Here is a 24532-nt window from a genome sequence, read left to right as displayed (position 1 = left end):
TCCTGTGGTCCCGCCCATGCCAGTGAGTCTTGATGTAGCTGGAATGGGGGCCCAGAGGTCTATACCAGCTGAGCCCCTGACCCGTGAATGGAAAATGTTGGTAAAACATAGAAAGCAAAGGCTGCGTGACAGCTGGAGTGGTGAGTTCTTCTGGTGGGCAAGAATTAAGAATCTCATCATTCTTATTGTTTGGTTCCTGAGGCTTTGATCATGGAGATGAGATTCAGTAATCTGCATATAATTGGGAAAGGCGTCCCCTTTGACTCTCTAGGTTGGCTTCAGAACTCCAGCGTGTCTTGTGGCGAGTCTGGTCAGTTGGATGCATTTTCTGTCTTAGCTTTTAAGGTGGTAAGCACACCATATCAATCTGTGGTTTTTTACTTCTTTTCATCCCCTCCCTTCTTCTTTCTCTCCAGCCCCAGATCTGCTCTGCATCTAATGGGCTCGTGACAGAGTCGCCATTTCCAGCCCCAGCATGCGTCAACTCTAGATACCTGCCTGTCCACCAGACACTTCTACCACCAGTCGGCCTGCCCTGTTCCTTAGGGACGCATCCCTCTGCTTCTCCTGACATCTGCCTGGTCAACCATCACCTCCTTAGAGAACAAGGAGGGAGGCAGACGTATGAAATCATGCCACCGAGGGCAAAACGTCAATGAGTGGGTGACGTCAAGTTGACGTCAAAGGCAGAGAAGACGGAAGCCCAAGACCAGCTCGGCTCTTGTGACTCTCCCCAGACCCTGCAGCACCCATCTCGCAGGCTCCTTCTCTCGGTGTAGCCTGAACCTGGCTCCTCCTGGTGAAATCCCCCTGACTTGATAGATTCTGTGATCTTCCGACGGGACCCTTGGAAGCTGCCCACCATGGAGGAGAACATGTTCAGTGTGCAGCAAATCCAGCCCAACGTCATCTCTGTCCGCCTCTTCAAGCGCAAAGTGGGAGGCTTGGGGTTCCTGGTGAAGGAGAGGGTCAGCAAGCCCCCCGTGATCATCTCCGACCTGATCCGGGGGGGTGCTGCAGAGCAGAGCGGTCTCATCCAGGCTGGAGACATCATCCTGGCGGTCAACGGCCGGCCCTTGGTGGACCTGAGCTATGACAGTGCTCTGGAGGTGCTCCGGAGCATTGCCTCGGAGACCCACGTGGTCCTCATCCTCAGGGGCCCTGAGGGCTTCACCACGCACCTGGAGACCACCTTCACCGGGGACGGGACCCCCAAGACCATCCGGGTGACGCAGCCTCTGGGTCCCCCCACCAAAGCTGTGGATCTGTCTCACCAGCTGCTGACCAGCAGAGAGCAGCCGTTGGCAGTGGACGGGGCTACGGGGCCTGGGAATGGGCCTCAGCATGCCCAGGACAGTGGACAGAGAGGCGGCTCACTCTCACACACCAACGGTCTAGCCCCCCGGCTCCCAGGCAAGGACGCTGCCAAGAAAAGCACCCACAGCGGCCTTTTGGGCAGTGCTGAGAACAATGAACTGCTCAAGGAGATAGAGCCCGTGCTGAGCCTCCTCAGCAGCGGGGGCAGAGAGGTCAACGGAGGGGTGCCCGCCAAGGTGGAGACAAAAGATGCAGAAGTTCAGGTGGACAGGTAAGCCCCAGGGCTCGGGGTGCCGTGTGTATATGTGTGTGTGTATGTGTGTGCACGTGTTTGTATGCGCTGTGACAACCTCACTACCCCAGAGCCAGCCTCCGTGCTCTCAGCATCTGCACATCCACTCAGCCATCCTTAAAATTGCAATCGCACGAGGGAAATGGGCATCACTCTAGGAACTGTCCATCGCCGTGAGACTGAGTTAATAAGCATGGTGGCGGACAGCGTCACTTCCCTCTCCTAGCCTATGAAATCCTCCAGCAACCCTGCAGGGTGGGCACGTTTGCTGTCAGCTTTTCACCAGTGAGAAGACTGTGGCTCAGAGCGGAGGGGAACTCTTCTGAGGACCCCCGTGATTGAGAGGCACGTGGGCAAGGCACGCTCGGGGACGGCGTCTGTGCCAGGGCCCTGGGCAGAGACGGGAAGAAATGCTGAGCCTGGGACATCTTCCACCTAAGCCAGCTTTCTCCTCTCGACAGTCAGCCAAGGAGAAGAAAACTTTTAAGGGGAGTAGAGGGATAGATCCAAGTATAGAATTGGCCCCGACTCCCAAATACAGCAGTCTTGAGCTGGGAGCTGAGGCTTGAACTTAAATAACTGGGCACCAGCCCTCTGTGTTTGCCAGATTGGTATTTTCTGATTACATGGGGGAGGAGAACTGGCATCAGAGTGGGTGATGCTAGCTCCTTCTCAGGGAGAATTCAGCAGCTGGACCAGGTGGTTAAGGAATAGTGGTTCAGGAGATGAGGGAGAGTGAAGGTGGAGGAAGTTTCTCTGTGCCCCCTTCCACTCTCACCTTGGACTTGGCACCGACCCTACAGTGGCCAGTGCTGCCAGAATGGGTCTAGGAAGACCCTGGGTGCCCACCCCTTCTTTTGAGGCTTAGGACTGGAACCCCCCAGAAATCCCCATGGCACCACAAGAACCGTTAGAGGTCTCCAAGGATTAACGTAGCTCTCCAAGCACTTACAGTAATTCGTTTAACAAATGTCTACTAGGGATCTATTCTGTGCCCAGTGCTGTTCTAGGTATTAGAAATAGAGAAGGGAATGAAAGAGACAAGATCCACTGACCTTGGGGAAGACAGGAAGTAAACGAGATAAATAGGTAAAGCATGTAATAAGTTAGTGAGATGTGGTATCTCACGTGCGGTATCTGTAGTAGGCAGAGAAATGAAGCGTGGAAGGGGATAGGAAGTGTTGGGGAGGGTCGCCGTTCAGGTAGGGAGTCTAGAGCAGACGTCACTGGGCGGGTGGCATGTGGAGACTGGAGGAAAGGAAGAAGGGAGTTCTGCAGTTTTCGGGGGGGAGAGTATCCCAGGCAGAGACACAGGAAGTGCAAAGCCTCCAAGAGAGGAGGGGCCTACCGTGTTCAAGGAGAGGCATGGGATCCAGTCCTACTCCTTGATGGGGCAGCCGAGAAACTGCCCTTCGGTGGGCCCCTCGGGCCCTGGCAGCCCCCCTGGGCCCACCCTGGGGTTTATCCCAATTTCTCAGACCTGGGCAAAAACCGAGCCAAATTTCAGCAAGACCACAGAGTCTCCTGAGTAGGAAGGTAGGGGTTCCGTCTGGAAGCCCCTGGGCACAGAGGAAACAAGGGGCACTTATTGCCCTGTGAGGCCCTGCCCTCCAGACCTCTCTTTCTCTCTCCTGCACGTTCTCCTGGGGGTCCCTGGAGTCTCGGCCACACTGTTGGCGCCCGGCTCCACCTTGCGGGACAGACAGTCCTGGCCCCCATGCACTGGGTGCAGTGCGACCCTTTTGGTGGGCAGGTGCTTGGGAACCTCCATGGCCTTGGATGTCCATTTCTGGAGCTAGGGGGCAAGGTCAGTCCTAGGGATTTTCCCAGAGGGTGGAGATTTGGGGCCTGTTTCCTCCAGGACCAACCCCATGTGGTTGGCACCCAGTTCTCCGGGGAGCGGCACATCCATTTAGGGTGGCATGTGTGTGCTCTGATATGGCTTCTGGGCATTCACACACCTCTGAGCCTCATTCAATGACTTAAATTCAAAAGCAGTGCTAGAATCCAGAATGAAAGGCCTCGGGCTTGTTTTCCAGGAGGCACCGAAAAGGGCCCCTCCTGCAAGGCTGCCCCTGGGCATGGCCTCTCCCTCCCAGTCCGAAACACCCCTTCCCATTCGTCGCCATTCCTCCTGAAAAGAGCCCAGGCCGCCGAATGCCGGTTCTTTTCCGATGCGGGCAGAGTCCCCTCCTCCTGCAGGCCGCTGAATCCCGACCGTATCTAAGGCTCTGCATGCTCTGTTCTGATTCTCAGCCGGGCATGGGGTGGAGAAGGGCTGGTGAGTGTCAGAATTCCCAGGGGCTCTATTTCAGCCCCGCCCCAGGAGTCAGTGTCTCAGTGTGGGAAAGCGATGGTGACCTGGGGCCCCACCCTCTCTCCGTTCACAGATTGGCACCTGATGGCCTGGTGCAGAGCCTGAGGCCTGGGTGCAATTGCGGAGCCCACTTGACGATCAGGCGGTCCGGGTCATCTCCAAAATCCCCCACGGGGCTGATCTGCAGCTTTGTGTCCCCAAGGGTGAGGGATGGATGAGCGGATTGGCGTGCAGCCGTGCCCTCGCACCCTCTCTACCCACGCGCTCCGCCCATGTTTATCACGGTCCGCTCTGCAGTCACCCTGTCCCAACTTTGCATGCGACACAATTGTTTGATCAAAAGCAGCAGAAAAGAAACCGCTTTGGAGAAGGGCAAGTCAGAAATTCCATGAATCCCACTGGGGATTCTCAGGGTGGAGAATATTTAATAATAGTATGTGCCCCCTGGCTAATGGCTCACATCACTCGAAGCCCCCATCCCCAGTTTTTAACAAATATTTTTATAAAATATGTATACTTTATAAATGTTAGATTTTAAATTTTTTTAAAATTATATTTGAAAAGATATTTATATTTAACAAAATATTTATTAAGTGCTTCCTTCACTCATCAGAAGCTAACACATATAAAAATATACATGAGATAATATAACCTACCCACACTTAATGTTTTTTAAAAAACCAATATAATGCCCTAACTATAAAATAAAGGAGATATAAAAGTAATTCGCAATAAAATAACCTGTATTTCAATATACAAATATGCAGACATGACACTGGAATGGTCAGATGTTTGCACCTAAACATAGCATTGCTGTGAACACGACAGCACCAAATGCAGACTGGCACAGGTGTGTCGTGTTGGCAACTCAGATGCCACCAGCAGCATCTCCTTGCTAATGCAATTTCCCGAAATGGTGAATAGTTCCTGCTGGAATGATGTCCTGTCTTTCCTCGATTTACCCTGTCAATGCAGCCATAGAAATGCCAGTGTATTTTAAAGCCACGTTCGTGTGTAGGGCAGAGTTGGGATCCAGGCTCAGAAATTGAAACCCGTTTTTTCCAGAGCTTGTGTGGCCATCCTTCCTTGGATGGGAGTGTCCCCTGCATTGCAGGGTGCCTATCACCCTGGAACCCCTCCCTCAGTGCCGGGAGCCCCACCCACCCACCATCGTAACAACCAAATACATCCCCACCAATTGCCGAAGTGCCTCATAGGAGCCAAAATAAGTGGGTCACTAAGAGTCATCGTTGCCAGTGGGGACATGGACGCCCAAAGACAGCTGTCCCCCAGAGTCACGCCGGGGCTGGCAGGATGGGACGATTCGAGCCCCATGGAATCCACACATGCCCAGGATATACTGTCCTCCCTGTGCCCTCTCCTTCCGGGCTCCATGTGGGGGTGAGGTCAGCACAGCACCCCGGCTGCTGGATGGAGTTGCTAGCCAGAGCCACCTGGCTGGCTTGGGTGACAGTCAGGCCACTGCCCACCAGACCTGGCGTCCACATCCAGGCCCCAGAGACCGGGGCCCTCCGTGGTTTGCATCAGTGCTCTTGTCTCTCCCGCTGTCCTCCCTGCCTCCCCGCCTTCCTCTTGGAGTCAGAGTTAAGCTGCTCTCGGCTCCCTTGCCCCGATGGGTCACCCCCAGTCCTGTCGTTTGAGGGGTGGGGGCATTTAAGGTTTACCGTATGACAGTCGCATCCCTTTATCCCAGGAGGAAGCAGCCCTGGCAGGTGGTGGCAGCGTGGGAGGGCTGTGAGGAAGGGAGGCGGTGTTTCAGCGGCTTCCGGAACCTTCTGACTGCAGTCAAGAGCAGTCACTTTAAAACGGTGCCTGGCAGAGAATAACCAGGTTGCTCAGCTTGCTGCCCTGAAGGAGGGTTCTAAGGAGGCCAAGGGCCCTGGTCCAGCATCCATCTGGTCCAGCTGGCCAGCCTCGCCCCCGCTCGCTAAGAACCCCTCTCTCGCGGTACACACGGTAACTTACACAGCGCCTTCACAAAAGTCACCTCTTCGGGGCTTGCGTGAGTTCTGCTCTGCGAGTAGGCGTGTGGTTTCAGCCCCATTTTATGGAGGATGGAACTGAGGCCCAGAGAGGTGATGCAACTCGCCCAGGGTCACACAGCACTGGCCACAGGTTCTTCCTCGAAGTCTCATAAATGAGTGAGCAGGGTCAAGGGAACCAGGCAAGAGGACGTGGCTGAACCCACGGAAATCCATTTTGACCCTAGAGAATCTGCTTAATGGAGGCGGAGGGGAAATTCCCTCTGTGGTAAGCCTGAGTTTTATCATCATTATTATAGTTACCCCCTACTGAGAACCTTCTGTGAGCCTGGCCCCATGTCAAGGACTTTGTATCAGTTCATTCATTCATTCACTCCCCCTAGAACCCCTCTGAGATATAGGTCGTCTTGTTATCCCTATTTTCCTGATGTGGAAACCAAGGCTCAGAAAGGTGAGGCCACTTGTCCCAGGTCGCACAGCCGGCGAGCAGTCAAGCCAGGAATTGAACCCAAACCAAGCCCCCCTGACCTCTACTGACTCAGTATTTGCACTCTTGGCCACCATGGGCTTGATAACTCGCCATCAAGTTTCTGAAGACATGGGAATATTTTCTCAAGGCCTGAAAGGGAAACTGACTCTCAAATGCCATTGACCAGATACTATGCCCTGGCCTGGTATGCCCACGGCAGGTCACCCCGAGGATGCCTGGCATCAGGGTGTCCCAAGTTTCGACCAATGCCCAGGACAAGGAGCCTCCCTGAGTTACAAAATCGCCTTACTCTCATCTTTTCCATCACCCTCATTCCCCTCCATTCTTCCAGCATCTCGAAAACAAGTTTATTATCCTGGGCCAGCGCTAGCTCTTCCAGTTTTGTTACTGACGGAACTGATTTGAGGGATAAGGGGCAAAACCAGAACTCCCCATCCTTTGCACAAAGGTGGTCCCGGCCCCACGACTCTCACCATTTAAGCCCCCGCTGGTTTTCAGCTGTGACCCCCCAGCATTTACTCAGAGCTTGGCCCAGGCCAGCTCCTATTGAATAAGAGGGCAGGGGAAGGGAAACATTCTCCCCTGGCTCAGTCTCCCTGCGGCAGGGAGGGCGATGGCATCAGCATTTGCTTAGCAGGACTAAGGTAGCAGAACTCGCTCCATGAGAACTGACCTCAGACCAACCAACCCACCCTGGTTGCAGGACCATCGGGGTCCAAGGAATTCCCACTGGATATGCCTCGTAGCTTAGAATCCCTCAGACGCCTTCTTCTGCCAAGGAACTAAGTCCAATAACTGCCTTCACGCCGACTCTCAGTGCAGTTTTTCCTTTCTCACTTTGAGCACTTGAAAATGATGTCTCCTCTCGCCCCTCACCTTCGGTCCTATTTTGTAGCAGTTGTTACTCTTCCATTATAGCCCCCTTCTATCAATATCCCTGCTGTCTTGTCACAGGACTTACAGCCCTTCAACTGGGGAAAGAGCTGTAGAATGAATTGCTGCCACTACCACCTCCAAAGGATGCATGCGACCAAAGGGCTTCTCTCACCATCTTTCATTCTACTAATGTTTGTTGAGCATCTGTTCAGCTCCAGATACTGATCTTGCCACTGGGATCTGATAGTGAACAAACCCAGAGGGAGGTCTCTGTTCTCTACTCTCTTGGAGTCATATCCTAGTAGGGGGCATAGACAAAAACTAGTACATGAATAGATAAATGCAATCTATTAGTGATACATGCTATGAAGGAAACAAAACAGGGTGATTTGAGGAAAAGTGATTTGGAGTTGGGTAGAGCATTATATTGGTGCATCAAGGAAAGCCTCTCTGTAGAGGTGGCATTTGTATGTGGGCCAGAAGATGCCAACTGCATGAAATCTAGGTAAAGGCACTCCTGCAGAAGGGCACAGCACGAGCAAAGGCCCTGAGGCTAGGATGTTCAAGGAACTGAGAGGCCTGTAGGAGCTGAGCACACTTGAGTGGGGAAGAGTGGTAGACAGTGCAGTTAGGCATTTGGGGCAGGGCTGCACCCAACCCCCCCCACATCTCTCCTCCATATTCCAGCAGCCATTCATTCACAGTATTAGTTTCCTGTTGCTGCTAAAAGAAAGCACCCAAAACTCAATGGCTTAAAGTGACACCTGCTTTTTCTCAAACAGTTCTATAAATCAGAAGACCAGAATCAGTTTCACTGAGATGAAATCAAGGTGTTGGCAGGGCTGCCCTTCCATTGCAGGCTGTAGATAGGAACCCCTTTCCAGGATTTTTCCAGCTTCTAGAGCTGCATTCCTTGCATTTTTTTGGCATGCTCCCTTCCTCCATCTTCAAAGCCAACAGCGCAGCATCTTGCTTCAGTTGCCACATTGCCTTCCTCTTCTCTCATCAAATCTTCCTCTGCCTCCCTCTTGTAAGGACGCTTGTGATTACATTTACAGACATTCTCCAACATAACCTCTCCTTCTATAAGATCCTGAACTTAATCACACCTACAAAACCCTTTTCCCATATAAGCTAACATCTCCGTGCTCCAGAGATTAGAGCCCGGTATCTTTGGTGGTCATTTTGTAGCCTACCCAACTCATCCAACAGGGACCATTGAGCACCTGCTCTGCACAGGCCCGGGGCCAACCTGTGGCCATCCCTGTGTCCCCCTCCATCACTGTGAGGTCTCACTGGACTGGGTCCAGCGACCTTGCTTCTAAGCCCATCTTTGCCACTTGCCAGCTACTTGTTTCAGGAAAGCCTCTGACCTCTCTGACCCTCAGTTTCCCCTTCAGTAAAAAATGGATGCGGACCCGATGAGCCAAAAGATTCCTTCTGGAACTACCATTCATAGTCCACCTAGAAACCAAGCAACTCACCAGCCCGGCTTCTGCCCATTCATGCCGGAAGGGTTAGCGTTCCATCTGGCCTCTCTGGAACGTCAATGCAGGTCGGAAGTCACAAAGAGAGAGTTGAGGGTCATTCTCCCATGACTTTTCTTTGGCCTGCAGAGTTTTACGAAAAAGTGAACTGGTGGCCAAATAGAGAAATCGAGAGATTTCAGATTAAATCTGGTTTCTAGCCTCTCCAAAAAATACATCAGAAGAGCCGTTTGCACAGAACCCACACACATCCTGGCCGCAGGACGGGGAAGGGGCTGCCAGTTCCCAGAACCTAAACTACACCCAGTTCGCTTACCAGCGTACCCACCTGAACCCTGTAGACATGTGGGTTAGAAGATCCCGCCCAGCTTTTGTGATATCAGTCATGAGCATCAGGATCCTTCCTGCACCCAAAGGATCTCCACTACAGCATTCACAGGATTTCTGCTTTCAAAAACACACTGGAGGGGCGGGCCGCGGTGGCTCAGCGGGCAAGAGTGCTTGCCTGCCATGCCGGAGGACCCCGGTTCGATTCCCGGCCCCAGCCCATGTAACAAAAAACAAACAAACAAACAAAATATAATAAAATAAGAAAATGTTTCCCTTTCTTCCTCCCTTCCTTCCTTCCATCCTTCCTTCCTTCTCTGTCTTTCTTTCCTTCCTTTCCTCCCTCTCTCTTTAAAAAAAAAAAAAAAACACACTGGACTATTTAGCAAGAACTTCCCCACTCCAGCTGGATGGTCCAGGAGAAAAATTCAGAGGCACCAGCTCTGGTCTGCACAGCCCCTGAGTCTTCCTGCTTAAACTCAGCTCAGTGACCAGGGGACCAGGTGAAGGCAGAAACCAAAGACTGTTGGAGGGTGCAGGTTAAGGAGACCGAGAGAGCCTTGGTGGCTGTAAAAGGGGCAGGTGCGCCTCTGTGTTGGGCCACAGTGGGGAGCAGTCCCCTCCTCCCTGAGCCCTGTACCCTGGCCTGGCCCACCTGCCTCCCCTCCAGGGTCCTCAAGGGTGGCCTGTGGTCCTTGCCGGGACAACAGTACACATCCAAGCTTTCTGCAGAGACAGGACCAGTAGCCGTATCCCCTCTGCAGCAGAGGCCAGGAGGGCCTGGGTCCCTGGGAAGCCTGAGCTGGAAGCCTCTGGCAAAGGTCCTCTGAAGGTTTGGACAGGCTAGACTGGCTTTTGGCTTGGGCATGATCGTACAGCTGGCGAAGTGGAAGTGAAGGGCTTTAGTCCTTGCCTGAACGCATAGAAAATGTTCACCAGGTACAAGGCAGAGTGCCACACCTGCCTTGATGGTGGAAAGAACAGAGGGAGCTTGTGGGTGGGGAGGAATTGGGGGAGCTGGGGGGTAGCTAGAGGGAGCTGGGGAGGAATTAGGGAGGTGCTGGGGGCTACTGGGGAAGGAACTGGGGGAAGCTTGGAAGGATCTGGCTGGCGGGAGCTGAGGAGAGCTAGAGAGGAGCTCGGGGAGCAAACTAGAGGAAGGAAGGGAAAGACAAAGGTGGCATGTCTAAACCAGGAAGTCTTGCTGTTTGCTGCTAGCGTCAGGCCAGTGTACTTCCCAGGTAATGGGTCTCCAACCACATCCAAGGGCCACTTGGGGAGCTTTTAAAAAAAAACAACACTAATTGAACTTTTTTTCATTATATAATATAACATATATACAAAGCAAAGAAATAAAAAAGCAATAGTTTTCAAAGCACTCTTCAACAAGTACTTACAGGACATATCCCAGAGTTTGTCATGGGCTACCATACCATCATCTCAGATTATTCCTTCTAGCTGCTCCAGAACATTGGAGGCTAGAAGGAAGAAATATTTTTTATCATCGCAATCGACTTTTTTTTCTTTTTTGTGAAAAATAACATATATACAAAAGAGCAATAAATTTCAAACCACAGCACAACAATTAGTTGTAGAACAGATTTCAGAGTATGGTATGGGTTACAATTCCACGATTGTAGATTTTTACTTCTAGCTGCTCTAAGATACTGGAGACAAAAAGAAATATCAATATATTTCGGTCATACTCAGTATCAATCATACTCATTTGCTAAACTTTATCGTCTCTGTATAAGTCCATCATCACCTTTGAGCTCTCTCCCCACTCTTTGGGGTATTTGGGCTATGGCCATTCTAACTTTTCATGTTGGAAGGGGCTGTGAATAATATGGGGTTGGGAGATGGAACTAGCTGCTGTTCTAGAGAGGCTGGGCCCTCTAGGTTTCAGAACTATCTGGTCCAGGGACCGTCTGGAGATACCTGGGGAGCTTTTGACAATGCAGATTGCAGGGTTCCCACCTAGACAAACTTCATCAGACTCTCAGGGGTTGGTCTCAGGGATCTGAATTTTAACAAGCCTCTCAGCTGGTTCTGCACCTGAAGTTTGAAAACCACCAAACATGACCAGATGATGGCTCTGGGGAAACGGATCTGCCCCAAGTGCCAAGTTTCCTGGGTGGTGGGCTTCCCCAGAGGGGCAAGGACGCCTGTGAGGAGGCAGGGGTCCCTAGGTGGAGGAGAAGTTCTCAATCCCACCTGGGAATAGGAGACAACTGGTAGATAAATCTTCACAAGACTTTGGATGGGCAAAGAGCAAGGATGGGGAGAAAGTCCGAAGCATAAGGTTGGGGTTCTGATGTAAGGAGATGATTTCTGACTCCCAGGAGACATCTGGCAAAGTTTAGGGGGAGGTATCTAGTGGGTGGAGACCAGGGATGTTCTAAACATCCTACAATGCATAAGACAGCATCCACCACAAAGCGTTATCTGGACCCAAAACTCAGTGGTGCTGACACCTCCAGGCAGCTGGGCTGACCCAGAACTCATGAGGCACAGTCCAGGCTTCTTAGACGTCAAGAGAGGCCCCATCCCTCTGCAACTGTTGGCCGCTCCACCCCACCCCCACCCCAAAGTATGTATTTTTAAACATTTCACATTGTGAAACACAACACACACAAAAGAAACGAAACACACAAAGAAACGAAACAACACACACAAAAGAAACGAAACACACAAAGAAACGAAACAACACACACAAAAGAAACGAAACACACAAAGAAACGAAAGGAAACGAAAAGAATATTTTTCAAAGTATACTTCAGCAAGCAGCCACAGAAGAGACCTCAGAGTCTGCCAAGGGCCACCATTGCACCATCCCAGGTACCTCCCTCCAGTTGTTTCAGAACACCGGAGGCCAGAAGGAACAGCTAAATAGAATGGTTCAGTAGCCACACCTGTCTGCCAGATCCCACCCTCTGTGCCACAACTCTTCCCTCTCCCTTGATCCCTCTCCTTAGATCCCTCTCCCAATCTATTGGGGTCTTTAAGCAATGCCCATTCTGACTTTTCATGTTCTGAGAAGGGGTGTTGACAATAAGGGATAGGGGATCTAATTAGTGGATAATCTTGGAGAGGCTAGTCTCTCTAGGTTTCAGGATTTATCTGGGCTAGGAACCCTCTGGAAATTATAGGTTCCAGGAAAGAAAACCTAGTCATGAAACTTTCATAGAGTCTCAGTTTGAGCTCTAGATGTTCTTAAGAGTTAACAGGAGTGATAGTGGTTGGGGTTTAGCAAACCATGGCTCTTAGGACTATCTAACTGAAGCTTCCAGAATAGCCACTTGACACGATTTGATCTCTCTTAGCCACTGATGCCTTATTTTATTACACTTCTTTTCCCCCTTTTAGTCAGGAAAGCCTTGTCGATTCCACGGTTCCAGGGCCAGACTCATCCCTGGGAATCATGCCCCACTGTTGTTAGGTAGACTTTTACCCCTGAATGCAATGATTTTCCTTGCAGAGCTGGGCTTAGAGAGAGAGAGAGGCCACATCTGAGCAACAAAAGAGGTTTCCTGGAAGCAGCTCTTAAGGCCTCATTGTAGATAGTCTTAGCTCCTCCTCTACGGAACTAACTTTCATAAGGCAAGACTCAAAATCAAGGGCTTGGCCTATTTTCTTGGGAGTCCTCAATGGCTGAGAGGGTACCTGGGGATTCCCAGATAGGAAAGTTCATTAGTTCCATTTTTTTTTTCAAACCCTTAAGGGACTCTACCAATACTTTTTAGTTATCAGCCCATCATAGTCTGAGATATATCTGGGTATTACGTGAAGCTATATAGAATTACAAAACGTCATTCCCCTTCTGAACTCCAGGAGTTTAGGTTGTTTAAATGAGCTATCCAGATAGGTTGATTTACATTGTGTGTTACCAGTTAGGTTCTAGGCGTAATAAACCTCTCTGCCTTTGTCTTATATGGTAGCTGAAGGTCTAGAGTACATACACTGTATCTTTTACCCTGTATTCTGATTTACCTTAGTTCCAGCCACTTTGACTTCATTTTTATCTCTAATTGAGGCCTGATCTTTTTCAGTTACTTTGACTGTGATTGTGTGTAGCTGTACCAACTTTCCGGGCTGCAGCATTCCATCTCTGGATATTAGGTGTCATAGAGTCACTCAAAATTCCAAGGAAATACCAGCTGATACACGTGCAGCTCGGTGTGTCAGAATCTAGAAATACATCCACAACTTCAGACTAAGTGTGGCTCCTGTAAGAGCCTACAATCTAGGCTCTCATTTTCTTATACGTATTTTCTGAAAGAGACCTTAGCATATTTGTTCTTTTGTTTCTGGCTTATTTTGCACAACACACTGTCCCCAAAGTTTATTCAGTTTCTTGCATGCCTCTCGATGTCCTTCCTTTTTGGAGCCGCTCCATATTCCATCATATAAATGTATCAGTGTGCTATTTTGGTTCTCAGTCATTGTACCCTTTGGCTCCCTCCATCTATTGGGCATCATGAATAATGTCCAAAATAAACCAAGTCTTACAGTGTCCCCACTTAGTTGTACAATCAGCAGCACTCTCAATTTTAGACAATTTTCATTGGTTCGTAGAGACAAAGAACCAAAAAACACAGCCTCACCAAATACCAAATCAAAGCTACCCCTTATCACTTGTCCCTCCTTCCCAGTTAGGTGCCCCCAGTAGTGCTGTGGTGCTGCTGATATCTTCCTGTTAACTATTAGCCTAGCATGCATTTTTAATTTTCCCCCTATACCCATCTACTATTGACCCTTTGTCCAATATCAAACTTTTGAAATAGTTCATATGAGAACTTTTTTATAATTGTAGGTTTAATCAGTGGGATACATGGCACTATACATCCCCTTTGAATCACAGTCACCTTCAATATGGCAATGTTACTTATAACCCCACTAATTAGTTACCATCACTTCTATCCATTCCCATTCATTTAAGTTCACCCTCATTGGGTAGCCTTTCATCTGTCTCTAGCCTCTGTGTACCTCTAGGTCTGCTATATTCTACAGTGTAACCTCTGAGATTACCTTTACCAGAGTCATAATAGCAAACTCATACAGAGTCCTTTTATGTCTGGCTTATTTCACTCAGCATTATATCCTCAAGGTTTATCCACCTTGATCAGATCTGATCAAGTCTTCATCAGATCTGTACTGTCCAAATATTTTCCCCCATTGAGTTGGCTCCCTCCTCACCTTTTTGACAAAGTTCTTTGAGGCATAGAAGCTCCTGAACTTAAGGAGTTCCCATTTATCTATTTTTGCTTTCAATGCTTGTGCTTTAAGTGTAAAGTTTCAGAAGCTATTACTAGATCTTGAAGAGGTTTCCCTACATTTTCTTCTAGAAGACTTATAGTACTGGTTCTTACATTTAGGTCTTTAATCCATTTTGAACTAATTTTTTATGGGGTGTAAGGTAGGGGTCTTCTTTCATTCTTTTGGCTATTGATATCCAATTCTCCCACGCCCATTTATTGAAAAGACTGTTCTGTCCCAGTTCAGTGGATTTGGGGACATTATCAAAGATCAGCTGTCCATAGATTTGGTGGTCTACCTCTGCACTCTTGACTTGAATCCATTGATTGGTACTTCTATCTTTGTGCCAGAACCATGCTGTTTTGAGCACTCTGGCTTTACAGTAAGCTTTAAAGTCAGGAAATGATAGTCCTCCCGCTTGCTCTTTTTTTTTTTTTTTTTTTTTTAATATCCTTAGCTATTTGCAGTCTCTTTTCCTTCCAAATAAATTTGATAACTAGCTTTTCAAAGTCTTTGAAGTAGGTTGTTGGGATTTTTGTTGGTATTGTGTTGAATCTATAGATCAATTTGGGTAGAATTGACATCTTAATGATATTCAACCTCCCTATCCATGAGCATGGGATGTCTTTCCATCTATTTAGGTCATTTTTAATTTCTTTTAGCAATGTTTTGTAGTTTCTATGACAAGTCCTTGCATCCTAGATGTTGAGCTTAGTCCTAGATACCCGATTCTTTTGGTTGCTATTTTGAATGGAATTTTTTCTTTAATTGTCTCCTCAGGTCATTATGAGTGTGTAGAAACATTTTTGTACATTAATCTTGTATCCCACCACTTTGCTGAATTTGTTTATTAGCTCAATTAGCTTTGTCATAGATTTCTCAGAGTTTTCCAAGTATAGGATCATGTCATCTGCAAATAATGAAAGTTTTATGTCTTCCTTTCCTATTTGGATGCTTTTTATTTCTTTTTCCTGTCTAATCACTCCAGCTAGGATTTCTAGTACAACATTGAATAATGGTGGTGACAGTGGGTATCCTCATCTTATTCCTGATCTTAGGCGAAAAGCTTTCAGACTCTCACCATTAAGTATGATACTGGCTATGGGTTTTTCACATATGCCCTTTATGATGTTAAGGAAGTTTTCTTCAATGCCTACCTTTTGAAGTGTTTTTATCTAGATAGGATGCTGAATTTTGTCATGTGATTTTTGATCATGTGGTTTTTCCCTTTTGATTTGTTAATGTCCTGTATTACATTGATTGTTTTCTTGTGTTGAACCACACTTGAATAAACCCCACTTGGTTATGATATATGTTATTTTAATGTGTTGTTGGATTCAATTTGGTAGTGTTTTGCTGGGAATTTCTGCATCTATGTTCATAGGGGAGATTGGTCTGCAGTTTTCGTTTCTTGTAGTATCTTCATCTGGTTTTGGTATAAGAGTGATATTAGCTTCATAAAATTAGTTAGGTAGCATTCCTTTTACTTTAATTTTTTGGCAGTGTTTGAGCATTTGAGCAGGATTGATGTTAGTTCTTTTTGGAATGTTTGATGAAATTCCCCCGTGAAACCGACTGGCCCTGGGCTTTTCTTTGTGGGAAGATTTTTGATGACTGATTAAATCTCTTTACTTGCAATTGGTTTATTGAAATCTTCTATTTCTTCTCAAGTTATTCTAGGTAGCTTGTGTGTTTTTAAGAATTTGTCCATTTCATGTAAGTTGTCTGATTTTTTTGGCATATAGTTGTTCATAGTATTCTCTAATGAGTTTTTTTTTAACTTCTTCAGGATGGCAGTGAACCCCCTTTCATTTCTGATTTTGTTTATTTGCATCCTCTCTCTTTTTCACTTTGTCAGTCTAGCTAGGGGTCCATTACTTTAATTGACTTTCTCAAAGAACCAACTTTTGGTTTTGTTGATTCTTTCTATTGTTTTGGTTGTTCTCCAGCTTGTTTATTTCTGCTTCAATTTTTATTTCTCCTCTTTTATTTGCTTTGGGGTTAGTTTGCTGTTCTTTCTGTAATTTTGCCAGGTGAACAGTTAAGTCCTCAATTTTTGCCCACTCTTGATTTTTAATATAGGCATATAGGGCAATAAATGACCCTCTTGGCACTGCCTTGGCTGCATCCCATAAGTTCTGATATGCTATGTTGTCATTATCATTTATCTCCAGATATTTACTGATTTCTCTAGCAGTCTCTTCTTGTTATTGAAATGTCTATTGCTTCCTTCAGTTTTGCCAATGTCTGTCTCATGTACTTTGAGCTCCTTGATTGGGAGCATAAACATTTGTGATTGTTACTTCTTCTTGGTGAACTGTCCCTTTTATTTATATGTAGTGTTCGTCTTTGTCTCTTATGATGTCTTTACATTTAAAGTCTATTTTATCTGATATTAGTATAGTTACTTCTGCTTTCTTATTGTTACAGTTTGCATACAACATCTTTTTCCATCCTTTCACTTTCAATCTATTTGTATCCTTGTGTCTAAGATGAGTCTCATGTAAACAGCTTATAGCTGGATTGTATTTTAATTCATTCTGCCAATCTATATCTTTCCATTGTTGAGTTATTCCAGTAATGTTCAAAGTTATTATTGTAAAAGCATTCCTTGAATCTACCATCTTATCCTTTAGTTTTGTTTATCAGATCTATATATTTTCCTTCTTTCTCTTTTTATCTAAGTTACCCTTATTAATACTCTTCAATTCTGTGCCCTCCTCCAGACCTCTCCTGTTTTTTTTTCAGCTGAAAGGACTCCCTTTAGTATTTCTTATAGGGCAGGTCTCTTATTGACTAGTGCTCTCAGTCTTTGTTTGCCTGTGAAGATTTTAATCTCTCCCTCAATTTTGAAGGGCAACTTGGCTGGATAAAGAATTTTTGGCTGGAAAAAAAATTCTTGGCTGGAAACCTTTCTTGCTTAGGATCTTAAATATATCATACAACTGCCTTCTTGCCTCCATAGTTCCTGTCAAGTAGTCTGAACTCAGAATTATGCGTTTACCCTAATATGTAGTGGATCACTTTTTTCCTGCTGTTTTCAGGACTTTCTGCTTCTAGCTAACATTTGATGATTTAATTAATGTGTCTTCGAGTAAATCTCTTTGGCTTTATTTTATTTGGGGTTCGTTGGGCCTCTTTGATTTGCATATTTGTCTTTTATAAGGGTTGGGATGTTTTACCCAATTATATCTTCAACTCACCTTCCCAGGCCTTTACTCTTCTCTTCTCCTTGTGATTGTTATATTTGTGTGCCTTTTGTTGTCTTTCATTTTCCCAAGGGTCAGTTCCATTTTCCCCATCTTTCTTGCCATTTGTTCTTTTGTGTGCTCTAATTCAAATGTTTTGTCTTCTAGCTCATCACGTGTGTCTAGTATATTTCTAATTTGGTCTGCTGTATTTTTCTCTCTGTGAGATTTGCCGTTTTTCTATTTAATCTTTTGGAGTCTTCTTTATGCTCTCCTAGTGTCTGAGTGATATCATTTTTTATTTATAAATATCCTGTATTCAGTATTCTGTGTCCCCTCCAGTGTTTTGATTTGTTTGTTTGGCTGAGCCTTTTCTGCCTGGATCTTCATATGCCTTTGTGATTTTGTGTTGTGTTCAGGGCATTTAATTATCCTAATAAGGTTATCTTGCAAGTTGATTTCCTTCACTACTCTAAACTTTTGTATTTACTTGGTTTAGTGTTGAAGGTTCCCTTTTGTACTTGGTTCATCAGTGATTCCCCACCAAGCAAGGCTTGCATCTCATGTAGGGTACATGCTACTTGAGGGTCTACTAAAAGCTAGGCAGGGGTACATGGATAGCTCAGTGGCATAATGCCCATCTGCCATGCGAGAATCCCTTGCCCAACTTCTGGCCCATGCACCTGCCCCCCAAAAAAGAATAAACAAAAATATATATTAGAAAACACACCTCAGCAGTGGTCCCTAAAGTCAGAGAAAGACATCCCACGATATATTGGGAATGAATACAGAATGCACAAAAGAGAGAGAAAAAATTCTAATAATAAATAAATTAATGAAAATCAATAAAATATAAATATATAATATATAAGCAACAGGTAATAATAATAAAATAGAAAAATATATATGTTTTTAAAAACCTAGGCAGATAGTTTGCCAGACTGCATTTACCACTTCTTCCCAGAGGGTGGAGCTCCTGAGGCACCGCCTCCCCTCAGGCCTGCCCCTCCCCGTCCGCAGTAGCCGGTCCATGGCAGGGTGGAGGGAAGGCGGCTGCTTCTGGTGCTTGGGCCAGGGGAACCGATGGCAGCGCGCAGAGAAGCAGCTGATCACAGCGCCTGGCGGATCGCCATTCCCCAGGTAACTGCTCCTGGCTTTTCATGGCAGATAGTAGGCCAGGCTCTGGGCTCCCCATGGGTGCCACCGATTGTGGGGCTTTTTCCCCAGCCAGCAGCTGGCAGGCTGGAGCAGAGGGATGGTCAGTTTCCTGGGAGCCACACTTCCCTGCATGCTGCCACCCACCCCCTGTGAGGTCTCGGCTGATCAGACCCGATGCCCGGTCCGGATCTCTCCGCCTCTCTTCTCCCTCTGAAATATTGTAGACGCTTTTCGATCTCTCACCCCCAGGACTGCGGTCCCAATTGTCTTTTCCGCTCCTGACTTGTTCTGCACAGCAGGGGTGAACCTGGCCTACCCTCCGCCATCTTCTGAGAGGTCAAATTGTTATATTTTTAAGTGAGGAAATGATAAAATAGATTTTCCAAAATTACTTTTACCCTCATCCACCTCATTTGGAGGAATCATCCAAAATCTAAATTCAAAGTTCTTCAGACATTTCTTCCAAATGGCTTCCATATAACCCCTGGTTGAAGTGATTCTCAACTAGGATAGCAAGGAGACAACTGATTCACAAATTTCCTCCACGGCTCACTGACTGTGTGACTTTTGACAAGTGGCTTAACCTCTCTGTGCTTGTTTCCAAAGTTATAAGTAAGGATGGACATAGCACGTCTTTAGTTAGTGCTGACTAGGGTTTTACATGGCAGGACCTCACTTATGACCATCCAGGAGAGGTGGGGCATAAAACGGGCCTTGGAAGCTGAGCAGTAGTTGGCTCTCAACAGAGGGAAGATGCAGTTGTGTCCTGAGAAGGTCAAGCATAAAGGTAGGAGTGAGTATGGGTCCTCAGGAGAGGGGCTGGGATCGATGGGGGTGGGGGTCCGGAAATGAAGCCAAGAATTCCCAAACTCCTGGGCTTCATGAACAAGATGTGACACTTCAGATAGGGTCTGAATAGAGACCTCCCTGCCACCACCACCCCACCCCCAGAAAACCTAGGAGTCGTGTGTTCCTTCATGTTCTAGGCTTCCCAGAGCCCTCTGACATTAAGGCTTCTAGCTGTACTGTCCAATCCCACTGCCATAAGCCACTCAGGGCCATTTAAATTTAAATTACAGTTAAAAGGTAAAACCCACTTCTTAGCCCACTTCTTAGCGACAATATCCACCTTTCAAACGCTCAGTAGCCAAGTGTCACTACTGATTATAATTCTGGAAGGTGCAAATGTAGAATCTTCCATCGTTGCCAAAAGTTTTACCAAATGTGGATGGCTTAGAGAAATCACGACTGACTCTTGCAGTACTGGAGTTTCCTTTCTTCCTTCCTTTCTCATCAGCCCGTAAGCAAATTAATAGGAAGAGCAATAGCTGATGCTTCACAATCACGTGAGCTTGACTTCACCTAACCATTGCAGCCAACGTGTGAACTAGGTATTGTTAACCCTACTTTATAGACAAGGAACCTGTGGCTGAGAACAGGCTGAGAAAACTTAATTGAGTCCAAGGTTGCCTAGCTTTTACCTTGGGAAAGCCAAGAGTGGAACCCAGTTCCATTCAATTCTGCAGCCCCTGTTCTCACCCAGCTTGGGAGGCTGCTCATATAGACCCACCTGGCAGGTCGATCCTAGGGTGAGCTGATGAGTGGCAATAAGCCAGCTGTTTCCCTCCGTCCCGGTTATCACTGGCAGATCGTGGGTTGGGAATCTAAATCTACTTCTGATTTTGCTGCTGGGTGAATGGAAGCAAAATAGCTTGACCTGGATGCACGCCGTGGCCCCATATTCAAACATTCTTCCCCTGCTCATCACACAGAACTCTAAAATAAGTTTGTGTTGGCAAAACACTTCAAATGCATTATTTAAACAAAGGTGTTACTGGCTTTCAAAAAAAAAATGGGGGGAGGGGGCAGATGACAGATAAAGGAGCTCTCTCTGCAAATTCATGCAAGGAAGTTAAAGAAAATCAAGCCACAAGAACCATTTCAGTTTTGCTTCCCTGTAGTGGTGCTGTGTGATTTTTGTAGACTGACCTCATTCAGCAAGAGATGGGGAGTTACTCCCACTGTAGCCTCTGGCTTTGAATAAGTTTAGGAACCAGTTTTTCCTATCTCTGTTAAGTTTCAAATATCAGTTATTCTCTGTGCTTCCTAAGGGACCCTGGAAAACAGAGGCTGGGCTTAACCTCTCCGTGCTCAGCTTTTTTGTCTGTAGAACAGGACTTTTTTTTTTTTTTTTTTACCCCGATCCACTGTATTCTTAACCTCGCTTTTTCCATTCCTCAATGTATCATGGGCAGCTTTTCCATATCAGCACATATAGATCTAAATCATTCTTTTTATGTATGACGTGATATGGATTACATGCTACTCTACAATTTATCCAACCAGTGCCCTGTAGTCAAACAATTAGATTATTTGCCACAAATATGGAATGCACGGGTTTTTCCCTATCCTTGCATTTCTTTGTTTGTTTGTTTACTTATACAATCAGAGCCGTTGTATATTTACAAACTAATCATTCAGAGTTCCCTGAAACTCTGCCCCCTCCGCACCCATACAAAGTTTTCCTTATAATTAACATTTTGCATTGGTGTGGTACCTTTGTTACAATTTCAGGAACAATGCTATTATAATTATACTATGAACTATAGTACATAGTTGCTTTAGGGGTCTCTCTTTGTGCTGCACCGTTCTATTTTTTTCTTTTTATTCTGGTAATGTCTGCATAGAATGGTTGCGATGAAATGAAATAACTTCTGTACAAGTACCTGCTGCATTACAGATGCTCAAAAATTGTTAGCCTCCCCCTTTCTCCGCTGAACCCCCATTCATGATCACGTGATAGCTTCGGATCAGGAATTTTAGAACCGAAAGAGAGCTGTGACATTTAGAAAAGCCCTCTCAACAGGCGATTCCTCTGTTTATCACCACGTGGGCAGACCATTGACTTGGGAAATTGCGGTAATCAAGAGCCACTCCAGGTGTGTTTTGGTGACATTTTTAAATAGGGTAAAACAGAATGTTCCCTCTAACAATTGCAAACCTCTTCAAGCAGGAGAAGAGTGAAAGTAGCTTTAAAACGTGGGCCATCCGGGACTGTGTGAAACACAGCAAGGAAGGGTGATCTAACTGGCCCCAGATGGGCAGCTGGGGGGCCCTCAGCAACATGCACTCAAACTTGGGCCTTGGCTTCTGGTTCATCCCAGATGGCTGTCGGCCCCAGATGGGGGGAGGGGAGTGTGGAGCCAAGACCAGGAGTCCCCAGAGCTGGAGACATAAAACAAGGACTAGATAAAGTCCAGCTTCAACATCTGGGACCAAAACCAAGAGGAGACACAGAACAAGCTGACCTGCCCAGAGCTGGGGAGGAGATGGGTGCCACAGTCAGAGTAAAACCAGATGGGCACGCCAAAAAGAGACAGGCGATCAGGAAGCAGCTGGGCAGTACCCAGGGTCAGAGGAACAGAGGTGAGGCAGGGCTGGTGGGGCTGTGTGGATTTTGCAGCAACGCCTTGTCTCACCCATGACACTTCCGCAGTCCCAGAGAATGACCAGCCCAGGGAACTTGGCTGAAATGTCCTCATCCTCACCCTACTGGAGTCCAAGGGCAGGGAGACAGAAAAGCTTGGTGGTTAAGAAGTCAGGCTCTAGAGTCAGGAACAAGCCTGGGTTTGAATCCAAACTCCACAGTTGCTAGCTGTGTGACTTAGGCTAGTGACTTAACCTCTCTGAGCCTCAGTTTTTCCATTTGATAGAGTGTGAGAATGGTGATAATGGGCGATGCTGATGATGGCAATGATGAAGAGGAGGAGAAGGAAGGTGATGCTGGTGATGCTGGTTATGACGGTGGTGAGGAAGATGAGAGTAATGGTGACTGGTGGTGATGGTGGTGACGGAAGGGATTCTGATGGAATGACGGTGATGAGGCTGCAAATGCAGAGATGGTACTGGGGGTGACAATGATGGGGATAAACTGTGATGACAGTGAGATCCTCCGCTCAGATGCATGCAAAGAGTGGGCTCGGAAGACCACACTTAGCCACCACTTGATTGTGTGACCTTAAACAACTTAACTGCTCTCTGTGTCACTTAACCTCATCTGGAAAATGCTGAGTCATAGTAATTCCTTCCTCACAAAGTTATTGCAAGGATTACATTATTTAATGTAATATAAAGTGCTTGGCACATAGTAAGTGCCCAGTCGACACTAGCTATTGTATTAATAGTATTGTTACTCTTGCTCCATCCCCTTTATTTTACCAATCATGCCTGTTTATCCTGGGCTGGTATCATTCGAAGTCTTAACCAATGAGACTTTCCCTATTCAACCACTCCTTTTGGCATTAAGTCTCAGGGGCGTTAAGTTGTCCAGGTGTTCACAATACATGAGGTTCTACTAGGACCTCCTGTGTTCCCATCTAGGAAATGGGGGGAAGGGAGAAAGATGAGCAAACCCCATGCCGTGGCCTTCCTGGAACGCTGTCCGCGAAGATGGGCCTGCGCCAGCCATCAGTGCCAACTTGGACGAGCTCACCTTCTCGCTCAGCGACCGGGACTGCTCTCCCGCCTGTCACTGGCGACCTCCACGAGGTGGCAGGCCAAGCACCCAAAGCTCGCTGATCCGTGCGTGGAGTCATGCAAGTGACCTACCCAGGTCCTGTGCAGACCAAAGAACAGGCCAAGGGCAGCCAGCCGTTCCCACCTGGCGTCCCGCCTTCCCTCATCACCCCCACCTTGCCTTGCAGGGATTTGGACGGCAAGTCACATAAGCCTCTGCCCCTCAACGTGGAGAACGACTGTGTCCTCAGCGACCTGTGGGGGAAGGGCAGCCTGCCAGTCGTCCTCAACAACCCATATTCGGAAAAAGAGCAGGTAGGTCAGGATGGCCCCCACGCTTACGTGGTTCCCTGCACTCTCCCAGTGCCAGTGTAGGAGGGAAGTCAAAGCCCAAACCACGTTAGGGTGGAAATCAGACACCAGAGCCAGAGAGCTTAAGGTACCAAGGCTAGGAGTGCTCTTTCTGGGACATGGAGTGTGGCTCTGTGTTGGTTTTGCTCTGTTTCATTTGGGAACTTGCCATTTTTCAAATTTGAATTCTGTTTTTTTATTAGGGGATGGGTTCACACGGTTCAAAAAGTTTGAGGATATGAAAGAGGCATGGTGAAAAGTTTTTGTCACTTCCCCCAGTTCCAGCCACCCACTCTTCCTCCACAGAGGAAGCAAGATTAGTAGTTTGTGTGTGTCCTTTTTGCGAAATTTTATGCATAGACAAATACACATGTATATTATTATCACCTGCTTTTACACAAAAGAAAGCACGCTATGCAGAATGTTTTATACCTTTCATTTTTGCCTGTTAGCACATCTTACAGATTAATCCCAATTAGCAGGTAAAGGGAGTACTGTACCTTGTGTCCAGCTGCATAATATTATAATACTCCAATGAGTATGTATGACTCATGGAAAATGTCCACCATAAAGAGTACCTGGGCATTGCCAATATTTTACTGCTACAGTATCTAATAACGAATGACCTCATACAGGTACCTCACTTGGCACACAGGCAGGCATATATGTCTAGGATACATTCCTAGAAGTGGAATCATTGGGACAAACAGCATGTGCATCTGTGATTGCGACAGAAATTGCCAAACTGTTCGCCGTAGAGGTTGTACCAGTCTCCCCAGTTGAGTAGGAGAGCGGCTGTTTCCCCCCAGCCTCGCCAGCTTGATGTGTTATCAGACTTCTTTAGTCCTTGCCAATCTGCTGAGATATGTTTTGACAGCTGAGTCAGTATCCTTTCCCAAGAGTGGCTGGGTTTGGTTGGAGATCAGCGCTGCCTTTTTCTCACTTGGGTAGCTAA

At 47.0% G+C, this 24532-nt stretch overlaps 1 protein-coding gene across 1 annotated transcript in view; it reads left to right on the top strand.

The window, feature by feature from the left end:
• The first annotated feature begins 423 nt into the window (after positions 1 to 423).
• Positions 424 to 24532, top strand: part of NOS1 (nitric oxide synthase 1) — a 99312-nt gene continuing 75203 nt past the window's right edge. Inside the window, exons 1-2 of the mRNA XM_077159945.1 lie at positions 424 to 1588; positions 23415 to 23541. Of these exons, the coding sequence (XP_077016060.1) occupies positions 864 to 1588; positions 23415 to 23541 (852 nt within the window). The 5' untranslated portion in view covers positions 424 to 863. The remainder of the gene's footprint in view (positions 1589 to 23414; positions 23542 to 24532) is intronic.

The sequence above is a fragment of the Tamandua tetradactyla genome, chromosome 5 (genome assembly GCF_023851605.1).
Source record: "Tamandua tetradactyla isolate mTamTet1 chromosome 5, mTamTet1.pri, whole genome shotgun sequence".
Classification (NCBI taxonomy): domain Eukaryota; kingdom Metazoa; phylum Chordata; class Mammalia; order Pilosa; family Myrmecophagidae; genus Tamandua; species Tamandua tetradactyla.
This window is presented reverse-complemented; position numbering and strand designations above follow the sequence as displayed.